Source organism: Diprion similis, chromosome 1 (genome assembly GCF_021155765.1).
Source record: "Diprion similis isolate iyDipSimi1 chromosome 1, iyDipSimi1.1, whole genome shotgun sequence".
NCBI classification, from domain to species: Eukaryota; Metazoa; Arthropoda; class Insecta; order Hymenoptera; family Diprionidae; genus Diprion; species Diprion similis.
This window is the reverse complement of record NC_060105.1, coordinates 14,033,165-14,050,289: the sequence shown is the minus strand read 5'-3', so window position 1 is coordinate 14,050,289 and position 17,125 is coordinate 14,033,165. Positions and strand designations below refer to the sequence as shown.

The 17,125-nt window shown below is 35.3% G+C and overlaps 2 protein-coding genes across 2 annotated transcripts in view; both read left to right on the top strand.

Annotated features, from left to right (window-relative positions):
* Positions 1-4,200: 4,200 nt before the first annotated feature.
* On the top strand, positions 4,201-4,899 carry LOC124407797 (proteasome assembly chaperone 4-like). The gene has a single exon (XM_046884370.1). It carries the CDS (start codon positions 4,282-4,284, stop codon positions 4,672-4,674), a length of 393 nt encoding a protein of 130 aa, XP_046740326.1. The 5' UTR covers positions 4,201-4,281; the 3' UTR covers positions 4,675-4,899.
* Positions 4,900-8,470: 3,571 nt separating this feature from the next.
* LOC124407596 (midasin-like) overlaps positions 8,471-17,125 on the top strand; it is a 112,212-nt gene continuing 103,557 nt past the window's right edge. The window contains exons 1-5 of the mRNA XM_046883891.1: positions 8,471-8,650; positions 8,799-9,034; positions 9,156-9,398; positions 13,546-14,606; positions 14,709-16,240. Coding sequence (XP_046739847.1) covers positions 8,570-8,650; positions 8,799-9,034; positions 9,156-9,398; positions 13,546-14,606; positions 14,709-16,240 — 3,153 coding nt within the window. The 5' untranslated portion in view covers positions 8,471-8,569. The remainder of the gene's footprint in view (positions 8,651-8,798; positions 9,035-9,155; positions 9,399-13,545; positions 14,607-14,708; positions 16,241-17,125) is intronic.

The window sequence follows — 17,125 nt, the reverse complement described above, 5'->3', positions numbered from 1 at the left end:
CGCTGGAATGGTTCAGTATCCAAAGAACGTCCAAAAATGAAACAATCCACAGATGTATCCATTTTTTTATGATTATGAAAATCATGGACTGGGTGAGACGGGAGATTCGAAAGTCAATAGGTGACTTTTCTAACTTTATTTGCCAACGAATCGCGGAGGAGTTGCCTGAGTCTGATACCATAATTTCGAGCATTAGAGCTTCGGAGGTGCTCTACAGACGACGTCCGATTTAACATGGATAGCAGCCTTAACTTGTTTCAGTGGAATCGTCGTAGCATATTTAGTTAATGGAGTGAGTTCCCAGAGTTCATACAAAATTTTAATGTTATTTGTCTTACAGAAACGTGGCTATGGGACATGGCGTATAAGGCCAATACCTAATGGTTAAAAAAAAAAAAAAAAAAAAAAACGTGGCTTAATCCCAGTCAACTTCTAACCTGCAAAGGTTATAATGTAGTGAGGAGGGTCAGGCCGTCTCTCACTGCGGGAGGCGGATTGGCGTTCCTCATCAGTGAGGACATCTATTACCAAAGAGTGGATCGCCTCCCCCGCACAGCCAAATTAGAATGTGACATGGTCCAACTTAAACTTTCTAATTCTTATTTACACGGTTCCAATGTTTATCAGCCCCCAATAAATTCCTGTCCAGTTCCGAATGTAAAAAATTTTACCCAAGTCATAGTGGGGTTTGATAATGTCATCATCTGCGGTGACTTCAATGCGCATCATGCGCTATGGGGCAGTCAATAATTACTCAACCAGCATGGAAAGTTCATAGCCAATTTTCTTGATAACTACGATTTACGCCTTCTCACTAATGGAGATCCCAATATGTTACATGTGGATAGAAATAGAAGGAGAATCTCGGATCTGCCGTTCGCTTCAGTTTCGCTTTTATGGGGTACCTCCTGGAGCGTTTTATATTTTGGACAAAGCTTTTCTTCCAAACTTCGAAATACTCCTCCCATTGCCGGAGACGTCAACCAATCTTTCGACTCACTTTTAAATCAGTTGCATAATTCAGTCATGTTAACTGGAGGCAAAAGGTCGGAGGTCTCCCCCACGAAGAGCTCTTCTCCCGCGGCTCCTTGGTGAAGTCAAAAATGTTCCAACTTAATAGCCAAAAGACGTGCTGCTGCCAAAATGTTCCAGAATTGCCCGACAGATGAAAAGCTCGCAGCTTATTGGAGGATCAAAAATGAAATCAAGAACTTCCTCATGGAATTCACACGGAAGTCACAAATTGCAATGACCACCTGGCCAGGATAGGCTTGGTTGCATCTAGGGCGTGTCGGTGCGATCACCCTGTCTTGTCGGTCAATCATCTATTTTGGGAATACCCTTATTTTAATCTCCCGAGGGTGAAGCTTAAAAGTTTCTCTCAGAAGCACAAAATCATCCCCCGTACTGATGTCCAAAAATTGTTCTTAACATGACCATTGAATGTAGTTTTAGTTATAACCGATTTCATTATAAAAAATAATCTGAGTCTTCAACATTGAGTCTTATAAATCCCTAAGATATTGTGGTGTTGATGTTTCAGTGCAGCTCCTTTTATGATTAATTTTTTTTGTTACGTGCTGTGCTGTCACTTCCTTCCTCGCCGACAAGTCATCCACAAAGCTCTCAACGCCAGATTAAGCAACCAAAATCCAGTTAACCTTATGGAATCTACTTTCAAGATAATATTCTTTTACTCCCATTGCCGTTTCGAGCGGAAGTTTTGGAATCTACTGTACAATTCAGGAGCACACAAGAGTACATTAGCACGTCCTCATAAGGGTAATAGCCAAAAGGAAGAAGAAGAAGAAGAAGACATTTAGTCTGGCCGCAGCCGTTTAGTATTTTCGCGAGTTTCTTAGAACGCTAAGTAGAGCAGGCCAACAATTACGTAATACAAAGTAAACAGTATCAGGCTATTCTTTAGTTTTAAACTAGAAATTACAGTTCATTTTTAATTACGCTAATATCAACGTTTTCAAAAAAATGCCTACTTCGAATTTTTGAATTAAAAAATTGAAAGTGATTGTAATGACACGATATTTTAGATAAAGCAAAGAACTGATTCATTATTCAACGTTTCGAATAGAGAGAAGGAAAACTAATTCCCATTAGAATTTTTCAAAATAAGAAACGAGAAATAATTCTGTAAAATAAAAGTAATTCCTACTTCGATTTCCTGGAGTACAAAAAAATAATCACTCATCAAATTTTTTGAATCAAGAAATAAGAAACAATTCAAAGTTGATGCCTTGCTTCTATATGCAATCAAACAGGTACTGGCTTGCCTATCAACGCTAATCGTGCTTTCTGTGTGAAAACGACTTTTAGCCAATAAAATTTAACAATTTATAAATAAATAAATAAATTGGACGCAGAAGACTTAAAGCTTTCGGAAGATTTTGCAACCAATCTTCAACTTTTTTTGACACGTAAATCAAACTCCAAGCCACGTGTCTGTACTTTGTGGACTGACACGCTTTTCACTTAACAATAATAAAAACTTATCACGCGCACTTGTAACTTAAAATTCCAGAAAAATATTTTCATATGAGAAGGAAGATTATGGTCTGCGACAAAATGATCTTTATGTTCAATTATGAATACGTACAAACAAATTTTCGGGTTATCCTCTTGCTATACCTCTTTCCTTTTGAGCAGCCCTTTCAACTTTCTCAGCTCCACGTTTCGAACAGGTAAAAATATAGTTAAATTTCACTTCTTGAAATCAAATAAATGTGCAACAGTGCAAGGTGTAACTATACTCGCATCGACTTCCTTTGATGCGGACGTTGATGCGGAATAGCAGATTACAACTATGCGTATATCTTTTGGTAACGGTAGTTTACGGTAGTACGTACAGCCGACAGGATGAAACTTGACTTTACGGATAATGTTGCGATGGAAACTGAATTTAATGAGTTGATAGCCATCGGATTATCCCCCTTGAAAATCAGGTAATGAAAATCAACCGTTGATTTTTCAGTAATGTTATTTATGTAATTCTGAACATTTCAAAATTTTTCCTCTGAGTAAAAGATTTTTTCCAGTCTCTTTTTGGTACTTTATGAATGAACAATAATCAATATTTAGCATCTCAACAATTGAGAAGGAAAAAATGGTTTGATAAGTACTTCAATACTATGTAGAAGATAAAATACATTTTTTAAACTATTTTTCGTCTCATTTCCAAAAAGTTGTATTACTGAAAGACAGTGTTAACATCTTATAAAAATTTTAAATAAATACACAAGACTTTTGTTCTAGATTCCAGTTAATTTGCAACGAACCTTATGGTAGATCCATTGTCATTGTTCATTTTCATATTTGTACAAAGAACTTGCGTAATTTTTCTCAATTAAAATCTAATGAGTGCTTCTAAATTTCGGGAAAAAACTTATAAAATAGGTTCAGCCTTCGAGATATCTTCTGCTTCTGGCAAAAAGAGAGAGTCTTTCAGAATTATTTGGATGTTTTCAAAACTTGAAACATTGAATTTGTTCAATTCACAATTTCAGAAGTGCACAACAAAGCCAAAAAATTCTTCGTAAGGACATTCTTGAAACGATTGGAATTAAAAATGAAGTAGTGTCAAATTTTTCCAAAATGTTTGTATCTCAAAGTTGACTTCCTAAAAAAGCTTTGAAAAAGTAAATTGAACATCTTAGAGACGCCACTGTCGTCTATAAAATATTTGATATATTCAGGTACATATAAACGATACTCGTTCATGCAAGATTGACTTTTATTTCTCCGTTGTATAATTCCGGCGTACATATTTCTCGTACAGGACTTTATCAACTTATCAATTTTTCACGATGACGACGGTATGCTACCAACGTTTTGCACGTGATAGTTGTTGGTTATGAAGAACTTCCTTTACTGGCGTAGTCAGCTGCTTGGTTGATAATACGTGAAACTGCTAATACCCCAAAAAAAAGATTTTTGACAGCACTGGGAGCAATATCGGAACGCACTCATAACATACAGTATATATATTTGCGACATAATTTAGAATCTAACTCCTAAAATATTTTCAAGTGTCTACTATGACGTCATACCTCTTTCATTTCGGAACGCCCGTTCGAAACGTTCCGAAATATTACACGCGCCAACACACGTTTCAGAATACGCTTCTTATTTCTTAAATCGTCTCATTGTGCCAAGGGCTTGATTTTTGGCAAAAAAGCACTGATCTCTACTATTCACGATCAGTGTAAAAAAAAAGCTGTTCGTTTTTGTACTTTGAAATATTACATTTTTGCACGGGTGGAAAGGACGATGGCCGAACCAAAAAACATTGACCCTGAATTAGTGACATGTAGGTTTAAGTGCTGCAATATCTTAACCGAAGTTGGTGACATCAAAATAAGCTGCCAGATGATAAAAATGAAAGACAGCTACTATATTTGGGTTGGTGACTTCGGCGATGGCGTAATGAACGACCTTTCCCTAGCTTTGATCTCTAATTACCAGAAGGTACCAATTTCCACAAAGTTGTTGGGATCTGCTATCGATTCGACATCAAACAACATAGCTGGACGATTGGCAACGAAACTGGGGAAACCAGTCTACGTTAGCTTCAACATCAAGACTGACAAGTTGTCGTTGCCAGCAATAGAGAAGAAACTTTCACATGAAATGAGCAATGGCCTTGCCCATCTTGAGAAATGAAGCGACTGTCCAACGTCTTCTAATGCTAATGCTAGACTTCGATCATGCCCCTACTTGGATAACCCAAGTGGTTAGATGGTAAGCGATAAAAACCCATGAAACAATAAACATGTTTCGACGTGAGATGTTGAACAATAATTCTAATTCAGCTTTTGAATTCAACCATTTTCTCATAACACATTTACTGTTTCCAAAATATCATTGATCCTTATTCGTGCTTTTTGTAAAGAAATCCTTTTATATTAAGATTGCTGGTCAGCGCAATTGATTTGCAAGAATGTCTCGTTGAGTTTCAATGGTGTATATTGATAAAAATTGTAACGAGTTCTAGAAGTAAAATATATATAAGCTTCATTTCAACCACCTTTCATTGTCTTTTGATTATAATCTGTTGGAATATAAACCAAAGTGTTGTTGTTTAAACAGTGGAATATCATTTGCATAATTTACACTTGTACATCTTTTTCGTTAGCGCATATTTCAAACTTTCTTAGGCCTGGCAGTTTCTGTGTACAGGCCGAGTAAGAATATTACACTATACATTTCTTCCCTCCTATGTGTTATTTATTTTAGTTCCTAAGGCTCCGTCACTCGACTCAACTATTGACTAAAGCCGGTCTTTCATTCAAGATTTGTATATTCACGTTTTATGCGCTTTTTTCTATATTTCCATATAAATAAAAAATAAATGGAGAAAAATTAATTGCAATTACTATATTCCTTTCATTCCACTGCCGCGTAGCAAGGCGCTATCAATGCTTCGAGAATCTACCTATTTTTTTTATCATTCCGAATGCTCTGGGTCATTTGGCCCATTTCCATTTCTGGTATGTTACCAGTTCAAATGCAAGAGTCCGATATTCCTGAAAAAAATTACAGGTATATATTTCCTATTACTATTACTATTTTCCAATGTGATAGCGTAGTTGAAAAATATAAATATAGATCACAAATATGGAAAAAAAACATGAAGAAGGCAATTTTTTAAAGAATTACTATTTTGGAAGAAAATGGTACGAGTCGAAATGATTCAATCTGTACTCGAGGAAGAAGATGACGCAGTACAGATGAACTTTGAAAATTCTACAGTCAGCCCAATTGTACATGCAATGCCGAACAAAAATATTCAAAAATTTCTTTTTCTCATGCATTTCAAAAGTTTAGAGTAGGAATGAAAGGTAAAGATTTTTCTACGAATTGGTGTTCTCCCACTATGTACCCCTGTACTCTCCAGCAAGCTTTTGCACTGAAATATTTGTATTACGGAAAATATTTCAATCTTATCTCACTGTAATTTTTCAATGTATTAGACAAAAGTTCGCCAGTTTTTAAATCTGCAGAACTTTAAGATGTGAAAGTCAATTTCCATGAAAATGCCCTAAAAATGATTTCTGATGTTGGCTTTGAAAAAACTAAGAACCATGACGGGAGCAATCTTTTTGACTTTCTATTCGAATCATTTGAAATTATACATTAAGATCTTCAGTAATGTGCAGGGGGGGGGGGGGGACAAGTTTCGTGCATATGTATTTAAAATATTTATATACAATATGTATGTGCACTGTATTTCATTCTAAAATAAAGTACTCATGTTGAATCAGTTTCATAAGCTATACTTATATACTTTATCTGTGATATTCATGTATTAAATACATACAGATCATTACAATTATAATTGAAACAGAAAATGAATTCTGAATCTGAATTTCTTGTGTTTAACTGAATAGAAATTGATTATAAATGTTGTCCTTATGTTTGGAAATATGCATGAAAGTGACCATGCAGTCAATGATGGTAAGACCGTGCTTATAAGATAGACCGAGCGCTTCTATAAGAGGCACTGACGCTTACATATGAAGGACAGAGATATCCGGGAGTACTGCTCTCTCTTTTCAATCGGCGTCATGGTGGGAGACAACGGAGCAGTGAAAGTGGAACAGCTTTGCGCCTGTCATATGCGTATGTCTCCTCGTTCTCCTGTACTTAGTCCCCGCCACTAATATCGCCAGACAGAGAGAGAAATACTCCGGACATATCTCTGTCCTTTATATCCTTGCTTCAAGCGACTCATAGGAGCGCTCAGTCTATCTTTTAAGTCTATGCCCCTTACCCTCTATAGTTTAGGGTATGGAGAGTAGTGGTAAGGAGGACCCTTAGAGCATATAGTAGATTGAGGGAGCCTGTCCTATCCTGGCCCATAAGTGGCGATGTTACCAAGGATAGATATAGTAGCATGAGGACCTATCTCTCTCTTACAAAATGTGATTGGTCAGTTCAAATCAGCCACGTGACTACGTCAGAGCTGTACCAAGCAGTACGGTAAGGGTGTAGTGCCCGATGTGCCCATGTAGTGAGGCCTTAGAACTAAGAATGAAGCAGGAAGCATTCCAAAGCGTGCACTATTAATGAAACATTAACAATCGCGTTAGTAACCAAATTTCAGAATGGTTCTGAAATGCATAATTTGTAAAATTCTAAATTATCAATGATATTAAGTTTTGTATGAACACAAGTACTGGAAATATATTTATTCTGAGTGCTTAGTGTCAAGTTAAAGTGAAGTGAAGTACTAAGTTAAGTGTACAGTTTAATAAGCTATTGTCAAAGCGTCATTATATGAATAAAACTATTATTCTTTTGTCACAGTTAATGCATTAGGACATCAATGATTTCTTTAAACCCAAAAATTCAATCCAAATCCTAAATTCGGAAAGCAAGTTTTCTTTCGAATGAAAATTATCCTTTTTTGTTACAATTGTGATCAATTCTTCAGTGTAAATATATTATGTATATTACATTGAAATGTACATAACATATTATATAAGATATACAATAATAATAAATTTCATAAAAAAATTTAGTTAGGTGCCTATCATTGACGCGGGTACTAAATTTACTACGCTACGCTTCTGGTTTAGAAAAAGACAGGTTCTCAAACTACTCATTCCCTCTCTGTCGTCACACTTTTCGGCCAGAAGGCTCCCTCCATCTACTATATGCTCTAAGGGAGGACCACAACATATGGGATTTTCAACTGGAAAAGTGTCCGCCAAAAAGCAGCAAATAGTGGTTCAATAAGTCACCAGAATAGATTTAAAGATTTTATATTACAAGGAATATTCCAACCAAGGAACGCTCGACCGTACCGGCTGTGCGCCCAGCCCATGCACCCAGCTGGTCGCGAGAGCATCTTTTATTTACGAAATTATTGTATTTACTAGTTCTCATTGCCTGGCCCCATTATTGCTTGAAAACAGTCTAACATGGCTCATTTTACTCCTTATTTTTCCTCGAATGGTGGAAGGTACCTCAGTTATTGGTTTTCTGGTCCCTGAAATGCGAGAGATTTGGTAATAGTAACACGTATCAAAAAATCACAATTTTTTTTTACGATCTCCGGGATATGAGTAACCTTCCTCGATTCCACTACGAAAGAGCTATGCTCCGTCCAAATTTCAATCCTTTAAGTTTGTTCATTAATTATAAAAAGAAAAAGAATGAGTTTGCTCAGTCGGTAAAGGTAGGACTGCTACATGCCGTTAATCGATATTGGCGACCCACAACTACTGATGTGAAGTCTAGCTGAACTTTCGCGATAATTTCTAGTAACAAACCTGGGGAATTTTCGTGAAATACGGCTCTGACGTCACACCTGCATAGCTAGGGGTACGATCATAGGTACGATGCATACACCATATGGCAACACTGCCTTAGACCTTACTCTATTTGTAATATCTCTATAGAGTATGGGTGAAACACGTGTGGCTTGCATACGAAAGATAACCTCAACCTTTGTGTCAGCCCACCGTCGTGTTAATACATTCAACAATCCTACTATACGGTTTGAACAATCACAACATAATACACAGTGACATTATTTGCCACTTGAAGCAATATGATTATTGAAAATTTGCGAATATATTGCAACCGAAACAATGGTTCTAGAGCTGTATTTCGTCAATTTATCCAATTGAATGTAAGTACTGAGTTGCATACTGCACAGTCTGCAACAGCTTTACGGCAGTTTATCCTTTGCGTTTCAGATTAATGCACACGTGTTCAGTCGAACATTTGTTAGATTTATATGAAAGAAGTTAACTAACTAAGTATCCATTTATTTGCAGACTCTAAGCAATGCTGAATACGACAATATTATTGAATTATTATGCAAGGAATTGATGAATCCAGACAACAGTCAGAATGTTGCCGAATGTTTTCCTGACATATTACTGTTACTTGTATCCATGGCCATTACTTCTGAAAGCTGCCAACTCTCAAGAAGTGAAGATTATAATGATATCCACAGGCTAAACTGTGTCGTTCTGGGAAAATTAGTTCACAAGCATCCTGATATTCTTGGGTAAACCTTGTCTTGTTTGAGTTATTCGTTATTTTTGCACGAAAGATCGAAGAATGTTCATCCTGTCATTACAAAACTATTATTTAATCATGTTTCAATCGATTTTTCGCATACTTTTCAGCTTCGCTTTACGTTACTTCGAAAGTAATCCAGCACCGTTTGAGACAATCACCACGAATCAGGAAAGAAGTGCAAAAAAGTTTAAGCCAACCAATCTCGAAATCAATATTCCTCGGGTTTCAGATTTTGATATAGTTTTGGCTTCTTATAACATTCTGCAGAGTTCCCCTCAATATTTCAAAAGAAAATGGAAGTGGTCAAAGTTTTACAAATATCTAACAAGTGACGAAGACAATACTAAATGGTAAGCATACAAATACAATTTTTTTTATTCAAATCTAAATTGCAGAAAATAATTCATTAATTCAAATTCCTTATTCATCTTTGGCATGTGAACATCTTTTGTCCGTTGAAAAAAATATTACGCGAGTTAGTCATGTTCTGCGATATTAATTTTAGTGCAAAAATTATATAAAAATAGTTTCTTTTTATTCGCATATAAGTTCTTCATAAATCGTTGAAAATAAATTTTTGGTAACCACAATCGTGTTTTGTCATTTTGTAATATGCTGAGTTTGTTTTTTTGTCGTCTGAATAGTTTCAGAATTCACTCACAAAGTGAGTTGCAGTTCGTAAAAGTTGGGTAAACTGTACATGGGGCTTAGAGTGGTCCTTATTGAGGGTGTTATCGAGTTTTTTCCACCTCACCCCCAACATCAACTTTAAACAATTCAAAAACAATTGCCTATTTTTTTCAGATGTTTACCTCAATTCTAAAACAGAATTTAACATGGGAAAAACTTATTTTCAGTATATATTTTATTGTAAAAGTAATAATGTTCATAAAAATCTGAAACCGCAAGGTTTTAGTGGTTATTAGTGCTACTATCTGAGAAAAAAATTCCCATCATCATACTCATGCAATTGGTCGAGATTCCATGTCAATTTTTTTAAAAATTTGAAGTTGTTTGGGGGATGAGTTGGAAAAAACGCATTAACAGCCTCAATAAGGAACACCCTAATAGGGCTTTCCATAACAACTCCATCAACACCTCATCCTTATCTCTTGATTTCTTTCCTAATTTTTCATTACATTCTATACGACGAAGTAGATACTCAGGGTGCCCAGCTGTCAGCGGAAACTAGGAATTGTCACCGAATTCGCATGTGTCCGGCAAAACCGGGAAATATCAGGGAATTTGATATGTCATCAACACTAGACTCCCTGATACTAGATATTTTCTTATTATTTTAATCTTGCATAGTTTTTGATTTATCAAATTTTCAATCCTACAAATTTCCAATCCTAACAATTTATGAAATTAATTCCACAGAAAAAAAAAAAAAAAACCCAACAGTGGAAATCTACTGTCAACTCAGTTTCAAAAAGCTAAATCTGTACCCACTATCCGAAACATGCATCATATTATTTCTGAAAACTACGACACAGTCAACTCCAAAGCCTTTAAAAACGATATTATTGTAATGTCATGTTCGAAACAGAATTAAGGGGCCTTACCAGTGTAACCCATGAAAAATTAGGCGATTTTCAGAAATTTTTTTAAAAGAAAGTACTCGATAGAATGTTTTGAATTTTTTTGGAAATAATAAAGTATATTTTCAGGTATATTTAAAGTTTTTTTTTTTTATAAAAATATTGAAAAATAACGGAGTTATTTGCTGTCTTCGGAGGTGCCAAAAAAAAAAGTTCCCCAACTGCTGACATGATTCCGGCCGAATGAGTAGCTCAAACAAAAAAATTCAGAAAGGTCATTGAAGTTGAAGGTATTTCCTATACAATGACCTAAGATTTTTGAAAAATATCAAAAATTAACAAAATGGCGTAGTTCTGAAAAAAGGGTCGTGTTTTAGAGTAAGAAAATGGTCGTTTTTTTAATGCCAAATTGACAATTTTCAACCAATCAAAAAGATCGTACGTCATTGTATAGTAAATATACTCAAAAATACTCAGTTTCATTTTGAAGTCGATCGGTCAATTTCTCGCGTTTAAAATAGGCAAGTGGAGCGTCTTATACCTGCGAGCGGTCGCTCTTTAGAACGCTGTCATTCAAAAACTATTCAAGATACGACCTTGCCGCTTTCACAAGATATTCTTGAAGATATAAACTATCGAATGAGCAAAAAAAAAGAAATTCGATTTTTTGAAAGTGTCACACTGGTAAGGCCCCTTAAATTAGAATTCTGAGTATTTACTGTCGATGGGTTCTTTCTGAAGTTCCTAGTTCTTTATCTCCACCTAAACTGAAAATGATTTGACTATTCTATTGCGGTGGATATTCAATTAATGGAACATAAACAGTTTAGAAATTAAAAAACGAAAAATTCAAAGTACCACAGATTATCATAAGTAGTCTAAATTATTCGTTTTTACACTAAGAATATCTGAGTATTTAAAAAAATGTCGAGAATTGTACCTTTGGATAAATCGTTTCAATTTTGAGGCATGAGTTCATAGTTTGGTAGATATTGTAAATTTATTGTGTATGACTTTTCAAAAAGTGCGTGTCAGTACAAACAACTTGAGTTCAACTTGGACCCAATTTGTTGTAGAGAATATTACTCGGATTGGAACTTTTCAATTGTGTATTTCAAAAACTGTGTATGATGAAGACAAGTAGAAAAAAACCTAGTATTTATTTTATCCCAAGGAACGTAATAATATACAAGTAAAAAAATCGAATTGTATAGTTGCTATTGGCTTTCCTATTCACATTTGGCATTGTGAATACTGGAAATTCAATAATTTCTCCCAAGTTATTGATAATGTAGCAATATTATTTAACATGTGCGATTAACATTTTTTTTTCACTGTTCAAAATGTTGTTTTGATCTCCGTCAACTTCTATTCCACTTTTGCATATTTATTTTATCATTTCTCTTGTCAATACCCTTTTCACCGAACATACGCAGTAATACATCCTCAACTGTTCTGACATTTTCAAATAAACTTGAAAACTGAAATGAATGTTAGTATTCAAAGTGTTGGGAGAGACAGGATTAGAATTTAGCCAATAACCAACTAGTCATTGTAATGTATATTTATCGATTACTTTTTTTTCTTATCATTACAATTGGATCTCAAATCTCATTGTTAGAAATCTTGAAACAATAAATTTCCTCGATTTTTTTAGAAGTTCATATTTAATTTTTACCATAAAATTATAGACAGAATTCAATTTTAGCGCTGGAAATCCTGAAAAATGTATTGAAAACCTTTACTATTGCTTATCAACATTAACAGATAAATATTAACTGGTGCCAAAAAAGACTTGATAATAAGAGAATTTTAAATTACAGTTTTTATGGTCAACCTGTAAATACCTGCTAGGTCATTTTTTTAGATTTTGCAAATTCACTTTGTTGCTTAAAGTTGTATCATTAACTTGGAGAATTGTTTTGAAAGTAATTACATGAAATATTCAGTCCTATGTTTTTTAGTAAGTATTAGACTCTTTGCTTTACAACTAAGAATATCATATCTCCAACCGTGGCATGACCTCTTCAGCACAGTTGAAAAAAACTGGCATCGCTACTAGTAAAGAATGAAAATAAACATAAAAGATATGTTTAGTTGCCATTTAGTTACTTGAATTTCACGTCAAAATACATTTCATATTATCCACCCCAGCTTGAAAAACTACCCCCGGTGTAGTAATAATATGGTATTAAACGGAATTTTTTCATTTAGCCAAAAACCATTCCTATTGGGATAAAAATACGAAATCATGATTTCTATAAATTCACTATAACAATTCCATAGAAATCATGCCATTTCTTTATTTTTACGTTAAATGAAGATGTATTGAAGTAGTTTTGTTCAAAATTGCATGTGGTGTTGTACACTTTTTTGCATTCGAAATACATGGACTTGGATAATTCTGACAGCGTATAATTAGCATTCAATTACTGCATAATTACTTTTTTGAAATCATTCGCCTTTAGTAGCAATTTCGATGTGATGCTGCTAGCTCGCATCCAAGCTGGTACCGCGAGTTTTCTTTTGAAAAACACGGAGCGACAAATTCGGCGTTACAGCATTCAATTAGCATCTAATTAACATTGAATTATTTTACATAGTAAGCTTCATATTTCTCATGTGGCGGTGCTAGCCCGATAGAGGTGACGACCGAAAAGAAAAGTTAGCTGAAAGTGTATGGCATTAATGAATATTACTGTACACGGTACTTCCCTGATCCTAATATTCGCCCTTGGCAGTATACCTACATTATTTCAAGCATTTCCATAATCTAATGAAACAGCCACAAATATCGATTTGAAAAAACCACCTGTACTCTGGTAAGAGCGTAATGACATAATGTAGTTGAAAAAAATTGACAGTTCATATTGCAAGATGTGTTCAATAATATGTGAGGTATTATACGGCAATTTATTTTATTTTAGTTTTTCTTCAATTTCTTAATTTTTTTCAGGATTGCACTCAATTGTGTCGGAATTGTCTTAGAAATGTCTGAGTCTTTGATTAAACAGTGTGCCAAAACTTTCTTCAAAAATATTGAGACATTCCTCACAGAATGCGAAAACGAATTACTAGACCATATTACATTGACTCCAACATCTGCCACGGAAGTAACTAACATTGTCAAAGATGCAACCTGCATAGCATCGATTGGAGGAATCTTATTACCAGTGTTGAACCCCAACGATAAAAGGAAACACAGCAATTTAGTATCCGTACCTTCCATGGAAGATAATCTCAGAAGTATAGCATTGGCTGTAGCTTCGAGGAAATGTATTTGTCTTCAAGGTCCAGTAGGTTGCGGAAAAACAGTCCTGGTCGAATATTTGGCCGAAGTGACAGGACATGGACCATCGGACTTCATTAAAGTTCAACTTGGGGATCAAACAGACTCTAAAATGCTGCTCGGTACTTACAGATGTACAGATATACCAGGCGAGTTTGTTTGGCAGCCTGGCGTTCTCACGCAAGCAGCAACTGCTGGTAAATGGCTGCTCCTGGAAGACATTGACAGTGCTGCTTTAGACGTAGCCAGTGTTTTGAACAGCCTTATAGAAACTGGGAAACTCTTTGTGCCTGGACATCAAGATGCAATTCATGTCAGGAGTGATTTTCAGTTATTTCTTACCCAAAGGTTGATCACCACATCAACTGGTGTCTGCAAACAATCATCAGGGGCTTCGAACCTCCTTGAAAAAAATTGGCAACAAATTAACGTCGAACCTTTGTCGAAAACTGAACTCGTTATTATCATTCAAACCCTTTTTCCGGTCTTAGGCACAGTAGCTGGCAGAATGGTAGACGTATTTTTATTATTTTCAATGGGCAACCATTGTTCTGAATTTGGTGCCGAAGAGTCCATGCCAATCAGAACTGGCAGACTCATTTCGACTAGAGATTTAATCAAATGGTGCAATCGCGCTGCTGTCGATTTCATTGTTTCGTCACCTGAATCTGCTCTGAAAGTTTTCCAAGATGCAATTGATATATTTTGCTGTTCTGTACCAGATCAAAGTACGTTTTTATTCATGCTTATTATTATAATATTAATTAGTTAATCCATAGGCAGAAAAAACGAAAAAAGAGAAAACAAGTTTTAGTATTTGTTTGTTACAGGTGAAAGACTGTCTTTGGCTATAGCAATTGGAAATAGGCTTGGAATAGTGAAAACAAAAGCAGAATATTTTTGCAACTCCTATAAACCATCCATCGACCAAAATTCCGACTACATTATTGCCGGGCGTGCGAAGGTTATATGCAAAAAGTCAATAATACCAGAGTTTCATCACGTTAAGACGAATTTTTCCTTCACCAGACCTTCCAGTTGTTTGCTGGAAAGAATTACTTGTTGCGTTGCACAAAAGGAGCCTGTACTTCTCGTAGGAGAAACTGGTACAGGGAAAACGAGCTCGATTCAATATTTAGCACAAAGTACAGGACACAGATTGATTGTGATTAATATGAATCAACAAAGTGAAAGTACCGATCTCTTAGGTGGATATAAGCCAGTTGATATCAAGTTCTTAATAACACCGATAAGAGAAGAATTCGAAATGCTGTTCCGTTCCTACTTCGCTATTGAGCCTAATAGAAAGTTTCTTGATCATATTTCGGTTTGTTTTAATCAAAATAAATGGAAGACATTAGTGAAATTGATGACACACAGTACTTCAGCTGCAATGAAAAGACTGAATAAGACGATAGATGGGAATCAAACTAGTACAACAGGATGTCTGCTGGGGAAAAAAAGTGCAACGCACAGTTCTAAGAGGCAAAAAACTGAAGCCGTTACATCAAGGAAAAGTGACTATACTTCTGAAGCTAAAAACAACTTGAAGATATTGAAGAAGTGGGAAAGGCTTTCCTTAAAATTGATGAAATTGGAATCTCAGGTGAAGACGCACTTCTCTTTAGCATTTGCGTTTATCGAAGGAAGTTTGATCAAGGCTCTCCAAAAAGGATACTGGGTTTTGCTAGACGAAATAAACTTAGCAAACGCTGAGACTCTGGAATGCTTATCTGGTTTGTTGGAAGGCTCATGCGGATCACTGTCTCTCATCGAACGTGGGGATAATGAGCAAGTTAAAAGACATTCGGACTTCACCCTCTTTGCTTGTATGAATCCTGCAACAGACGTGGGCAAAAAGGAGCTGCCTGTGGGTCTGCGAAATCGTTTCACTGAGTTGTATGTCGATGAACTCACCGAGCAATTTGATTTGCAGCTATTGGTCGAGTGCTATCTCAAAGAATTACTTATTCCTCCATCCCGACAAGAAGCAATAGTCAAGTTTTACTTGAATGTTAGGAAAGAAGCTGTTCGTTCCTTATCTGACGGCACTGCCCGTAAACCCCACTACAGCTTGCGAACACTGTGTCGCGCCTTAAACGTTGCTGCTTCGAATCCTTGTGGTTCAGTTTTAAGGTCATTGTACGAAGCATTGTGTCTTAGCTTTTTAACTCAGTTGGATTATGACTCATATCCAGTTGTGCGACAAATGATTATTAAAGCGATATTGGACCCAAAAGAAGTGAAAGCTATCTTGGGCATGCCAATACCAAAGCCAAAGTGTGCGATAAATGAAGATTATATTAATTTCGAAGGCTATTGGATTGTTAGAGGCGATTTGAAACCAGAAATACCTTGCAATGTAAGTTACACCTGCCATCTTTGTTCGAATAAAAAATATAGAATTTTCGTGAACTTCTTTGCCATAATCAAATTTCGAAAATTTTCTTCAAAATCTTGTAAAATTTCAAAAGATCACTACGTAACTTTTGTTGTTCAATATTTCCCATACAAAATTTCCCTGAAATATTTTTAATACGCGGAAAGTTTATAACAGTTTTACAATATGCTTTTTCAAAGGCACATATTAAGTACTATTTTCGTTCTTTAAAAAAAATCGCACTTGAATTTCAATCATGTTAATCAACTGAATAGATACACAAGATCCATAATCTGAGGTTGAATGAGGTTGAATTTCGTAACTTTCAAAAAACTGAATTGTGTGACTGAAAGGGTTAAGGAGAAACGTCAGTGGAACTATAATGTTTTAATTTGCATGAAATTTAAACTCGTACTTGAGCCTCACGAAACCAGTAGCTTTCGCCCAGCTTCGATCAATTATATTCCATACGTGTCCAGATATTATTCAAAGTAACGTTAGAAAGTGGTGCTTTTCAAAACCTCTATGCAGTGCAATTTTTGTTGAAATTTTTTTAATTTTTTTTTTCTTAATAAATATCTCTTAGCCGTGCGCAAAGAATAGAATCTTGCATGAAAATTGCGATTCGACAAGTTACTGTACAATTGTGCCAGTAATTCGCAATTGACAATTGTCACACAAACGTTTATATATTAATTGTAATTGTCAGTTGCAAATTATTGGCACAAGTAGGTAATAAGCGTGGAATTTGAAAAAAAAAAATCACTGCAGTAATTGCATTATAAGGAGCTTTTTGAAAATCACCACTTTTGGATATTATATTAAATAATATTTAGATATATGAAATGATTGAATTTGATTGAAACT

Bases quoted from the DNA above. Each gene is read 5' to 3' on its own strand.
- LOC124407797 (XM_046884370.1), top strand. From the start codon at position 4,282: ATGGCCGAACCAAAAAACATTGACCCTGAATTAGTGACATGTAGGTTT.